General features: G+C 44.7%; 1 protein-coding gene across 1 annotated transcript in view; it reads right to left on the reverse strand.

Annotated features, from left to right (window-relative positions):
- LOC122811561 (sentrin-specific protease 1-like) overlaps positions 1–13,350 on the reverse strand; it is a gene marked incomplete in the record, with an annotated part of 1,729,916 nt that overhangs the window by 1,085,750 nt on the left and 630,816 nt on the right. Inside the window, 1 exon segment of the mRNA XM_044083479.1 lies at positions 9,990–10,222. Coding sequence (XP_043939414.1) covers positions 9,990–10,222 — 233 coding nt within the window.

The following is a 13,350-nucleotide window of genomic DNA, read 5'->3' on the forward strand; positions in this document are numbered from 1 at the left end:
GTGGGTATCAGGGGCTGCGAAAGCACCTCACTGAGTACCAGTGAACTTGCAGCAAGCTTAACGGAAGCGTCGGCAGCTTTGGACCTATGCGGTCTGTCTTTATCTTTACGTTTTTTCAGAATGTCGGTTGTAGGATGGCTTACCGAAGCCATTTCTGGATAGTTAAACCGAGTACCAAAATAAATAGCTGCAAAAAGAAACAGACTATGAATAGTCCGGGGGTTGAATAAGGCACAAAATCAACAGCGAGGGACGTCGTAGTCTGGGCCTAAGCACTGAATGCAGTACGAATTAAAATCTTTATGAGGTATTTGCTTTCCAGAGGTAATACAATTGTTAACTTTTACTGACATCGGTTAAGAGCAAGAAAAAGGATCCACAACGTGGTACTTAGCTTTTTTTGAAGACTTTGGTTCTGAAACTCGAAAACGAAAATTTCAGGAGTTAGCCAACCGGCACTTGCGAAGTGCTTCTGCTTCAGTCACTGCACGGCAAGAAAGACTGATGTAATGTTGTTGGCTGCATGTTTTATACCCCTGACGACCTGACGTCATGGAAGGAGACAGCATCTGAAGCAGGAATCCAAGACTTTGATATTCAGGCCGGCTGAGGGCTATCTGCAGGCAGATAACCCAAATGTAATGACTGCAACAGTGAAACACGAAGAATATCTAGCTTAACACATTCTGCATGCATGGTTATCCTAGTGGGCAGATAATGCAGTGTTTGACTGCAAAAGTGTTGGGTTACAGGAAACTGCATCACATTAGGATGTCTGTGGACATGAGACAATCTGAAGGTCTGGTACTAGCTTCTTAAGAATTTCGATGATGTGTCAATGTGGCAGGAATATGGTTAATCAAAACCCATCGGAATACTTATGGATGCAGCTGGGTACATAAGCTTTGGGGGATATTTCAACACACAGTGGTTTAGTAGGATAAGGCCACAGGAGGTTAAGGATACAGAAGGGATGTTGACTGCAGAGCTGAATTTCTTCCTGGTGTTACTGGTATTGGAAATGTGAACTGAACAGATGAGGAACTGTGTGGTGTAGCTTTCTTCAGATAACAGTATGGTACACACAATAAATAAACTGGGAGAGGCCAAAGACTTCACTGTTAGATGCTTAATGTTGCATGCGCTTGTCAAAACTCAACATGTTTTAGGCTTAGAAGCCTCATTGCCAGATTTCCTTTCTCGTTTACAGTAGACTCACTTTCAGACGACTGGCTCCAACTGCAACTCTAGTGTCAGAGTGTGTACCAGGTTGTCATGTGGGTGAGCAAGAATGATGGATAATGACCAATTCCCTCAGTGTAAGAAAATGGGCAATGTACAACAAGGGTATACAGCATTTTCTTAAAAGTAGGATAGTTCAGGAGTAGGAATACAGATGGCCCATTTCCTCTCAATAGATTACAATAAGAAGTTATGTACCTACCATAAAGTTCCATGTTAGTTGTCTTCATCTCGCCTTCTTTCTTGCTGCTTGGGTTCAGAGCCAATCCTCGGCTCTGACTCGGCAATCTACTATAGCTCGAGAGCTGTTTATTGTCTCAAGGCTACCCCTTATCCCATGATGCCTAGCGACAGCTACCCACATCTCGCTTGAAATAGCTAATCCAGACATAATATGAGAGAAACCAGTTACCAAAAACTGGTTGTTCTATGCATCCTAATATCTAGAATAGGTTAGGAAGACCCAGCCAGAAGAATAACAATAAAAGAATACTCAGCCAGTGAAAAAGGACTCCTCGATCCATTAGGACGGGGGACGGAGACAGGGACGCAAGAAAGAAGGCGAGATGAAGACAACTAACGTGGAACGTTATGGTAGGTACATAACTTCTTAAAGTTAGTTTTCTATCTCACCTTCATTCTTGCTGTTTGGGACAGCGTCCCTAGCACCTAACATCCTGGGTGGCTCAGTGAAACAGACTCTTCAGAACAGTGGAATCAAAGTCAATTCTGCTCCAGGAGACCATATCCACCTTGTAATGAGAAATAAAGGTATGAGGGTTTGCCCACGTGGCAGCTGCACAGGTGGAATCCATGGGCAACCTAGACTGAAAGGCTACAGATGTGGCTAATGCCCTAGTAGAATGACCTTTCGGTTTAATTGGTAACTCTTTATTCCGTAACTGGTAAATAAATGTAATAGTGTGGGACAACCATCTGGATAAGGTCACCTTGGAAACTGGGAGACCTTGCTTGTTTAAGGCAAAAGAAAGGAATAATTGGTCTGACTTTCGTATTTCTTTAGTTCTATGTACGTAAAAACGCAACTGTCTATGAACGTCTAATTGGTGAAGCTTGTACTCTGCCTTGTTACTATGATTTAGGAAGAAAACAGGGAGATCTATAGATTGACTTAAATTATTTTCTGAGCAGACTTTAGGAAGAAACAAAGGATTAGTCCTCTGAGCAACTCTTTTCTTGTGAAACACCAGGCAGGGAGGACAAACACATGGTGCTTGAAGTTCTGAGAAACGCCTAGCTGAAGTGATAGCAACCAGAAAGAGTGTCTTCCAAGACAGACATTTGATGGAGCAGGATGCTGATGGTTCAAAAGGAGGCAGAATTAAGGAAGTTAGGACTAAATTAAGGTCCCAAGGAGGAGGGGGATCTCTCACTGGAGGTATAGAAGAGATGTTCCTCTCAAAAAAGCTTTACAGAGCTTATGAGACATGATGTTAGAATTTGTCAAACCGATATGGAAATTAGAAATGGCCGCTAATTGTACCCTAGTCATAGCGAAAGCAGCCCCGGAGTGAAAAAGTTGTGCTAGGAAGTCAAGAATTTCCTGGACTGGGGCTGAGAAGGGATCCACATTCCTAGACTCTGCCCAACAAGAAAAACGTTTCCATTTGCTAGCATAAGTTTTTCTCGTTGTAGACTTGTGAGAGGAAACGATAATCTCGCAGACTGCTGGGGAAATGCTGGGAAGCCTGGCTAAGGTTGGAAGTGGAGCAACCAAGCTGTGAGCTGGAGAGTTTGGAGGGATTGATGCAACCCGCCTGATTGATGAATCAGGAGATCTGGAATCGGGTCCAGAGTCCAGGGCTGATCAAGAAGGTAAGGGTGCAGGAACGGGAACCATATCTGCTGAGGCCAGTAGGGGGCAATGAGGATCATTTTGCAACCCAATGATTTTGCTTTCTGTATGAGTTTCGGTATCAGGGGAAACAGAGGAAAGGCATAAAGAAGTCCATGAGGCCAATCATGGACTCGAGCATCTCTGGGTATGTGACCTGGAAGCAAAAGAAGGGAGAAGTAGTTGCTGCATTTGCTGTTGAAAGGGGTGGCAAAACGATTGCAGCAAGGCTGTCCCCATTTGAGGAAGACAAGATCCGCAACTTCCTGATTCAAAGACCACTCGTGAGGCATGAGGATAGCTCTGCTGAGCCTGTCCGCTATGACGTTGGATCTCCCAGGGATGGGCGTTGCAATCAGAAAACGTTGGGAGGAAATCGCCCACTGCCAAAGTCTGAGTGCTTCTCGACACAGGGGGTAGGATCTGGTTCCGCCCTGCTTGTTGATGTACCACACCACTGACATGTAGTCTGTTTGAATTGCAATGGTCCCGGAAGGAAGAGAGTCTTGAAGGGCTTGCAACGCTAGCAGCACGGCTCTCATTTCTAGGACATTTATGTGCAGATGGTACTCGTGAGGTTGCCAAGTGCCTTGGACTGTCCTGCCCAGATAATGCCCCCCCCACCCTATCAGGGAGGCGTCTGTAGTCACTGTGGCTACCGGAGGGGGCTGTATGAAAGGTCTGCCCTGAGTCACTAGTGGGGAGACCATCCACCAAGAAAGGTGCTTTTTGCATGCCTCCGTGATCAGGATCATGTGAGACATGGGTAGCTCCTGGAAAGACCACTGCGTGAAAAGAAGCCACTGAAGAATTCTCATGTGGAAACTCACTAACGGAAGTAGAAGAATGGCAGCTGCCATGGAGCCCAGAGTTTGAAGGACATACCTGACTTGGATCCTTTTGCTCTGCATTAGGATTTGCACTTGTTGACGAACTGTGGACACTCTTTCCAGTGGTAACCTTGTGAACATTTCCCTTGTGTTTAATTCTGCTCCTATGTAAGTGATAGATTGACAGGGCAACAAGGCAGATTTTTTGAAATTTTCTGTAATGCCTAGCTGGGTGCAAGATGCGATTGTATAATCCCGTGCTTGTAAGAGTTGATACCTGGTGGTAGCAGTGAGGAGCCAGTCGTCTAGATATGGAAACACCTGGAATCCTTGACGTCTCAGGTGAGCCGTGACCACTGCCACACATTTGGTGAACACCCTGGGGGCTGTGATGAGACCAAAGGGCAGAGCTCTGAACTGGTAAAGACTATCCCCCACCCAAAAGCGAAAAACCTCCTGGAGCATCTGTCCATCTTGATATGGTAGTACGCATCCTGAAGATCTATCTAGCACATCCAATTGTCCTGACCCAGGAAGGGTAGAATGGACTGTTAGCGTGACCATCCAAAACTTTGTTCTTTGTACAGATTTGTTTAGTCTGCTGAGATCCAGAATCGGTCTCCAGTCCCCTGTCTTTTTTGGTACCAAAAAGAACCTTGAGTAAGTTCCGGATCCATGCTGGTCTGCGGGGACTTCCTGAATGGCTCTTTTTTCTAGCAGTTTTGAAATTTCTATTACTGTTTGCTCCTTCAGGTTGGGTGGAACATCTGGAAGGGCCTTCTTTGACTGTAAGGGGGATTGATGGAAGGGAATTTTGTAACCTCCAGATATAATGGACAGTACCCATTGGTCTCTTGTTAAATTTTGCCAGGCTTTTGGGTACAGCGAAAGTCTTCCCCCGACTGCCTCTAGAGGTGAGCAGCCGGCCAACCCTTCAGGGATGCTGGAAGGGCTTGTCAGAGAAGGATTCTCTGTTGCCCTGGTTCTGCGGACCCCCTCTGCCACGAGGGCGGCGTCTATTATTGTTGTTTCCCCCTCTGCCTCTGGAGGAAAAATCACTACGTGCATCAGGCAAGGCTCCCTGAGATTTGCAGAACCACATCTTCCACTCTTCTGACCCTTGGGGTAGGTCTACAGGGAGTGGAAAAATGGACTCCCACGGCAGAGAGAGTCTTGCCTTCATGCTCACACCTAGTCAATGTGTCTTTCACCTGTGGCCCAAAGAGAAAGGAGTCAAAGGGGGTATTGGTGAAGGATGCTCGAAAGGGTTCCGCAAAGTGACACAGCTGCATCCAAGCATGCCTCCTGAGGGTCACACCTGTGCCCGTGGCTTTACTCGTTCCATCGGCTGCATAGGAAATGAGCCTCATGGAGGAGTTAACTACAGAATTAAGAGTCGCTAGCTGGGAAGCTACTTTGGCTTGTACTCCCTCAGCTGTAGGATCTTGAAGGGCATCTCCAAGCTCTTTAACGAGATCCCTTTGAGGGCGAGTAAAATGATAGATAGTTCAGGGACCTCATGGAGAAGGTCGCTAAAGCAAACATTCGCTTTCCTTACCTGTCCATCGTCCTAGACTCCTTGTTAGGTGGATGAACTGATGAAGAGGTCTCATCTAACTCTTTTTTGGTGGCTGCTACTATCACCATGGCATCAACGGGCATACCTTTAGAAAGGAATTGCTTATCCTGGGGGGCTGTAATAAATTTACCAGGTCTCCTCGGAGTTGGTTCCACTGTGTCCGGAGCTGACGAAGCCTTTCACGCCACTACAGACATAAGTGGCTCGAAAGGAGGAGAAACCCAGGAGGTGGAAGGTTGGGAACCGAAAGCGTCCAGGAATACAGACTCATCCTCGGTAGGGGTTAGGGGAGTCCAGTTCCCCCTCTGCCTAAGCATTTCAAGGATGTCCAAAAAGGAAACATCTTCAGAGGGGGATCTCGGGGACCCTTCCGATTCATCTAAGTCTGTATCAGACGTGACAGACTCAGGGGAGTCAATGTGCTTCCTCTTGCACTTCTTCCGAGGGGGCTCCTCTGAGTGATCAGGGGAGGCCTCGGAAGAAGAGGAAACACCCAATGGGGTGTCCTGGGGCATCGGTTCCCTACGCTTGGGGTCTGGAGGAGGATCAGAGGTTGGCACAGACACTACGGGGACGGAGCCGGTGGGGCTGGTAGTGGAGCTGTCTCGGAGGACAGCACACTCCGCATGACCTCAAAGGCGTCCCTGCCTCGAGGTGGAGAAAGCTCCGGTTCCGAAGAAATGGGAATCTTTCTCCGCGCCGAGGAGGACAGCTCCGAGGCCAATGTTGGAGCTGAGCTCACCTGTGCCGATGCTCCAAGAGGGAGAAGGGGGTCAGACAAGGGTCTGATGCCACTAGCCCCCTCAGAGCTGACGAGGGAGCCCTGGCATCCAGATTCCTCGATCGAAGGAACTATCAAGGTAATCGGAGCCGAAGTCGAAACTGAAGGAGAGATGGTGATCGGAGCCGACAGTTCCACTACTCGAACCCCAGCGGACTCCGGCTCCGAACTCAATGGAGTCGGAGGAGGAACAGAAGAGGTGGATGGAGCCGATACCTGTTGAGGAGGGCTAGACAATAATTTTGCTAGTGCCTGTGATTTTAGCAACCTACTTACTACTCTCTCCACATCATGATCAGACAGCCTAGAGGAGCGAGAGGAGTGTGATGAATGGTGGTTACGTCCGCTTTGCAATAATGGAGACCGATGAGCCGAATGAACTGACTCTAATGAAGGGGACCCTCAGCCTCTTATGGCTCCTGGCTCCGAAACATCCAATGGAGCAGACGGAGGGGTTGTCTTGTCGGTGCCAGCCGGAACTGACACACTTGGTAAATCCTGTACAGGAGTCAGCTCCGAAGGTGAAGCTGACGGTTTAGTGGATTTTAGGGATTTCACTGGCTGAGAACTCTTTGTCGGTGAATCCTGAGGCTTTAACAGACCCCTAAGGATCAATTTGTTCTTATGCTCCTGCAGGACTCTTGGACTAAAGGCATGGCAAATTGAACAAGAGTCCTGCAGGTGAACAGCACCCAAACAATAAACGCAGCTAGTGTGCCCATCTGTCAGAGACATTTTCTGACAGCATGAGTCACACTTTTTAAAGCCAGATACTTTAGCTTCCTTAGACATGACTCAACTACAAAAAACTAAGTACCACAAAGTAAACACGGACAGACAAATAAGTACCACTCTAAACAAGTACACCTATAAATATATGACCTCTCTCTCTCTTTTTTTTTTTTTTTTAACAATAGCAAAAAAAAAAAAAGGAAAGGAAAGCCTCTAAGTTAAACGGCTATCCTAGGGAGAGGGGGAGGGGGGAGAACTCTCTAACTTAAACAAGTTCTAAATAAAAGGGAAACTAAGAAGAACAAAGTAGTTCAACAACACATACAGAATAAAACTAAGAACAGTAAAATATCTATTAGTTTAAAGGGTCTAAGAGAATATTTTTACACAAAAAATTGAAATATATAAGCTTGAGCCAAAAAACGACACACCTCGCAGCTGAAGCGGCAAACGAGATCTGGGTAGCTGTCGCTAGGCATCACTGGATAAGGGGTAGCCTCGAGCCAGTAAACAACTCTCAAGCTATAGAAGATGGCAGAGTCAGAGCCGAGGATCGGCTCCGAACCCAAACAGCAGGAATGAAGGCAAGATAGACAACTTAACATCTTATATTATGCAACGAGGGACTTTGGAGACCTGGCAAGGCTAGAAGTTGCTTGGCAGCACTGAAATGGTTTCACTGAGTAATGGATTGAGGTGATGTGGGAAAGTCCTTTCAAGTGTGTGCCATGTTTAAGGGATGGGGGGAGAGGTGGGCAGTCTCCAAGGAAGGAGGATAAGAAGTACCCCATAGGGTAAAGGGCACTAAAATCTTTGTGGGATGCCATCATAATGGTGTGTGGGTGTGTGTGTTTTAGGTGCACATCAGACTATTATTTACAGCGTGTTTCTTATGGTATACTTGGAAAGTCCAAGCTGCTGCAGCCAAATAAAAATGGTCAGTCAACTGTCCTACTACAGGATTATGTTTAAACTTCCGAAGGGAGGGCTTCAGTTTATGCAGAGATGTCCAAGACAGATCAGGACGGATAAATGGGTAAGGCTTCATTCTCCTGCAGGTTTATGTTGGTATTTGGCAAACGTGCTGTGTGGGTACCAAACATATCGGAGCATACAGCCACACACATTCTTTGGCCTCCAACAAGGGTACTCATGCAGCATCAAGTAAGGGGTCACACTTCAGAAAGCATTGGAGTTGAGCAGACTAGATAGAAGAGAATACACACCACTTTTGTTTCACATAGAAGTAGCTTCTTATGGCCACAGAGTAGAGTCATCCCAGAATGATATTAAGCTGCTGGAAGACCAATGCATATACAGCTTATATTATGAGTTAATTGCTTTAACTCTGTTTTTACAGCTCAGTCTCCAGGAAAGCAGAGGTGTTTATGAATTACAAGACATTCCTGTATCGAGAAGTTACAAACTCTGGCCGCAATACAAGAAGGAAGCTGGAGCTGGGGCCCAAAAGCATGCTATGTGTAATGTTAAATGGTTTGGGGTTTTGGACATGAACTAAGTGCTGCAGAAAGTATCTAAGTTAGGCAGGGATCCTGCAGCCATCTGGCTGTAGCTGGGAAGGGGAAATTACATATGCCACATACTAATTAAACAGTTGCTGAACACAAATGCACAAGAAAAGTACTTAAATAATGCTTGCCAGGGGCTACTGTATGTTGGTCAGAAGTGGTACAGCAAATAATACAGCAGAAGCAAGATCTATTACAGCAGAAAAGAAAATGTGACACAGAATTAACACCAAGGACAAACTGTTAGAGAACATGAATAGCCTTTATATACCTGAACCAGGCATGCAAGTCAAGTGGCTGGACAGATATGAAAAGGATAGGGTACGCCAGTCAGAGAAAGACATGCAAATTCTCTATTTAGAATTACAGATGTTGCTAGCCAAGTGAGGTCTGTGGCACCATTCGTCAGAGATGTGCTACACAGAAGGAAGATTTAATCTCCTCCCTTTTATGACAAAAGACAGGAAAGGTAAGAGAGGTCAAAGTTATATGGGGGGGGGGGGTACAGGACTTGGTAGCTGTGCATCCACAAATCAGATTAGCTCAAAGGGGGGGGGGGTGCTTGCCAAAGAACTGTCCAGCTTATCACCTTTAACTGGTAGATTATAAGGCAGCCCAAGGAAAACTGGACTTGAAGCGCTCTGGGAATCTGTGAATGCTGAAGGACCAGATGTTGACAGCGCTGCTTGTTGTGTAGTACTTGAGTAATGTGAGTGTGTGTGCATGGTCTCCCTAAGATTCCTGCCCAGCACACAACTCTTGAAATTATTTCATTCAATTAAGGCAGCTAGCAATAAACAAATGGCTGCAGTCATTTAACATTTAAACCCATTGTGGTCCGTGTCTTTTTTAATATTCAGAGGAGCTGCTGGTATGTTAATCTGTAATAATTAAGGAGTTGGAAGGCTAATACTGTAACAGAAGTTTGATTGTATGGTCAAGCCGTGAGCTCTTAACTTGGAACTGCTACAAGTGCAACAGGCAATTAAAATAGTAAGTATGAGCAAATGGAAAAAGGAACTTGAGTTACTTAGCGAGCTGGCAAAGCTGTACCCAATCTTGACGAGTTGTGAGAGCTGTCGGGGGGGGGGGCTGTAAGTTATGTCCACCTCCAACCAATTGCCATTTATAAAGAATCTTACTTGTAAGTAGTGATACTTAGGATGAGCACTGTGCAAGGCAAATGAGCAGCCTCCACTGCAAAGTGAGAAATCGCAGAAGCAAAGTCACCATCTTATTCCAGGCTAAACACATTATCATAAAAGGGAGCATCAAGAAGAAAGCTGCACTAACAAAGCAAAATGCCAGACTTGAAAGAAAACCTGCTGTGTACTGCATGGTACTGAAATGCATAGTGAAACAGTCACATGTTACAGTGCGGAAATTCAAAATAGAAGCTAGGATTGCTACATACACTGGCAAACATCAAATTACTCCTTACCTGTGGACTGCATATCCAAAGACAGTAATGGATCATGCTGGGCAGATGTAATGCTGGAGTCTGAAATTGTGTCAGATTCCACATGGCATGGACTACCTGTCCGACATGGAAAAAGTTCAACATTGCAAGTGTTGGGAGTAAAAGTCTCTAAGCTGTTTTCATGACCCTCAGAAGACTGGTCATCCAAAGAAGGTGTTTTTTTAAATAAGCAAGGAGATGCAATACAACTGGTCCTTTAAAAAAACAGAAGACAAAATACATACATTATTTTGACTGCAGACCACTGGCATCTAAATACATTCACACTAAAGGAGGACAAGCTGTCACAATTTATTTTAAAAGTTCTGTTATTGACACTATGTCCAAAATAAACATTTTCTGGTTTGAGTCCTGTAACTAGCTATGCTAGGAATACCATCTAAAAATGAACAATGTTTCTAAAACAGTATAGTTGTGTGAGTGCTCTCACTATAATGTAAGTTTATATAGACACCTGCACAAAAATAGATGTTCAAATATTACGGCCAATGTGGCAGAAATCCATTATATGAATGAAAATAGAAGGTGGACTACATCCCAAAGCAAGATCTTTCACAGCAGTGGATGTCCCACAGGATACAAGGATGTTGTTTTGCCCCACTGTGAGAAGATGAAGCCCATCTATAAAACAAAGTGCACACTGTGCCCTATACGGTTCTTTTTCAGTGATAAAGTAGCAGACCAATTTAGTATATCAAAATGCTCTTGGTGAAAGCCAAAGGGGTCTTGGAAGCTTAAAAAAAGTTTATGCAAAAGGTAAACAGCAATGGGACAAATGTATTAAGTAATTTCAACCAAAGATATATGGAAAGTAATAAAGTGCACACCAAACATTAAGGGTTAATGTTCAGGAATTCAATAAATCCCATATAAACCCCCAATGTCTACACTTGGTATAAAGCCTAACTAAAGATGCTATCAAACATTTCTGAAGTACCAAGCAATGCATCTTCACCTTTAAGGAGCAAGTGGCCTGTTTAAAGCATGTCCTGTACAAAAGCCAAAGCAAATCTTAGTCATCAGCTAAATGCCTACAGTAGTCATCAACCTTGTAATGTTTGGAGAATGTCTGAATGTACAAACGCTAGAAGCACATCCAGTTTTAAAAAAAGAAGACTGCAATATCAGCTGATGATGTGGGAGTGGAGATCCTTGTAGGAAATCTGCCTATCACAATCCCACTTTCCTTTCCTAGCTGACATCTAATAGAGCAAGACCTGTGCTTGGACTAGTGGTGAGATAGGGGGTTTATGCTCATACATCTGTTTATGCATCCTTAAGCCCATGGGCATAGTCAACCACAAAACCTAGATAAGGACATACTCTCTCCTGGATATAATACGGCTCGATCCCCCTAATTAAAAAGGAGGAGGGATTGCAATTGTATACTCCCAACAACCTCACTTTTACATACCCAAAGCTATCTATACATTCCTTTTCTCCTGCAGAATTACTGGTAGCAAATCTTAAGCTCAATGACTATACAACTATTACTGTCATATCTATCTACATTCCACCAGGGGACAACATTCCCTTACTGGAAAGCATTCTCTCCTACCTCTCCCACAACATCCCTAATGAAATCATCTTCACTGGGGACGTGAACATAAACTGGGAAATACTTACCAGTCCTAACTCAAAACTCAACATACCATATAAATCTATATGGCTTTTCACAACTTATCTCCCAGCTACTCACACCAATAAAGTACAGTTGTGTACACTACACTTACCAACTTACCATAAATGTAGATGTTCGAGTGTATTCACTGTTGCAGTCATTACAATTGGGTTATCCTGCTGGCAGGCAACCCTCAGTCAGCCTGAATTCCAAAGTCTAGGTCCAGCGTCGGCTGCTGTCGCCTCTTCCCTGATGTCAGTGCGCCAGAGTTATAAAAGATGCAGCCAACGCCATTTTCTTCCGTTTTTCTTGCCCCAGATGTCAGGTGCCCCATAAAGGGTAGGCTAAAATTATGTCAATAAAACATGCATGCGACAAAGTATATATTTTGCCTCCATCTACAAGCAAATACACCACATAGATTGTATAGAATAGAGAAGTACAGATAAGTTCCAGCAAAGCAATGGGGGATGGTGGGTGGGTAACCTGGACTGCAACAGTGAATACACTCGAACATCTACATTTATGGTAAGTGTACACAACTGTACTATGTTCTTTATGTTTCACTGTTGCAATCATTACAATTGGGTTGAATCCCAAAGCTAAGGTTGGGAGGCTGGAGCTAAATAGCATTAGGAGCGGCTATTAGGCCCTACAGAACTGCAGTGGCAAAGCCTGCCCTGAATTTAGAGTAGAGTGGTAAGTGATAGTGCTTTGTGAAGGTGTGCATTGAACTCCAAGTAGCAGCCTCTAAAATATCTTTGGTTGGTACTCCCCTGAGGAAGGCTGCTGAAGTGGCTGCTGCTCTGGTTGAATGTGGCCTAATGCCCTTAGGTACTGGTTTGCCATGTTGTGTATAGCAGAAACGAATGCAGTGGCCTATCCACTTTGAAATAGTCTGCTTTGAGATAGCCTTTCCTGGTGATCCTGCAGCATATGCCACTAGTAATTGCTCTGTCTTTCTGAAAGCTTTGGTTCTGTTGAAATAGAAGCATAGCTGTCTGTGTATGTCCAAAGAATGCAGAATTCTCTCCCCCTTATTCTGTGGGTTTAGATAAAAGGTAGGCAGATGAGTAGTTTGGTTAAAGGCCACACTGGACACTACCTTAGGCATAAATGTCAGGTTTGTCCTCAGAGAAACCCTGTCTGGATAAAAAATGATAAAATGTTCCACAGCCATGAGTGCCTGTAGCTCTGAGACTTGTCTTGCAGAAGTTATTGCTAGGAGCAGAGCTGTTTTCCAAGATAAAAACTTTACATCAGCTGTAGCGGCTGGCTCAAAAGGAGGCAGGGTGAGTTTTTCTAAGACATAACGGAGGTCCCATGCAGGTACTGGTGATTTCCTTGGAGGCCTTAAATTTTTGGCCCCTCTGAGGTACTGCCTTAATAAAGGATGAGAAAAGACTGGTAGCTCTGTATTGTAATGAGCCAAAATGGCAGAGGCATGAATTTTTATAGATGAAAAGCACAGAAGAGGTTATCAGGGACCTGGGGACCCAGGTTGACAGTGGCCTTTCTTTTGACACTCACATTGCTAAAGTGGTTAGAAAGACCTTCTACATTGCCCACCTGATCATGAAGGGATTCACATCCAGATCTAGTGAGGTCATTGTTCCCCTGTACTCTTCACTTATCATACCAATGATCGAGTACAATGCCCCATTCGGGATGTATCTCACCAGACATCTGCAGCAATTGGAG

Source organism: Protopterus annectens, chromosome 9.part0 (assembly GCF_019279795.1).
Source record: "Protopterus annectens isolate FY-2018-M chromosome 9.part0, PAN1.0, whole genome shotgun sequence".
Taxonomy (NCBI): Eukaryota; Metazoa; Chordata; order Ceratodontiformes; family Protopteridae; genus Protopterus; species Protopterus annectens.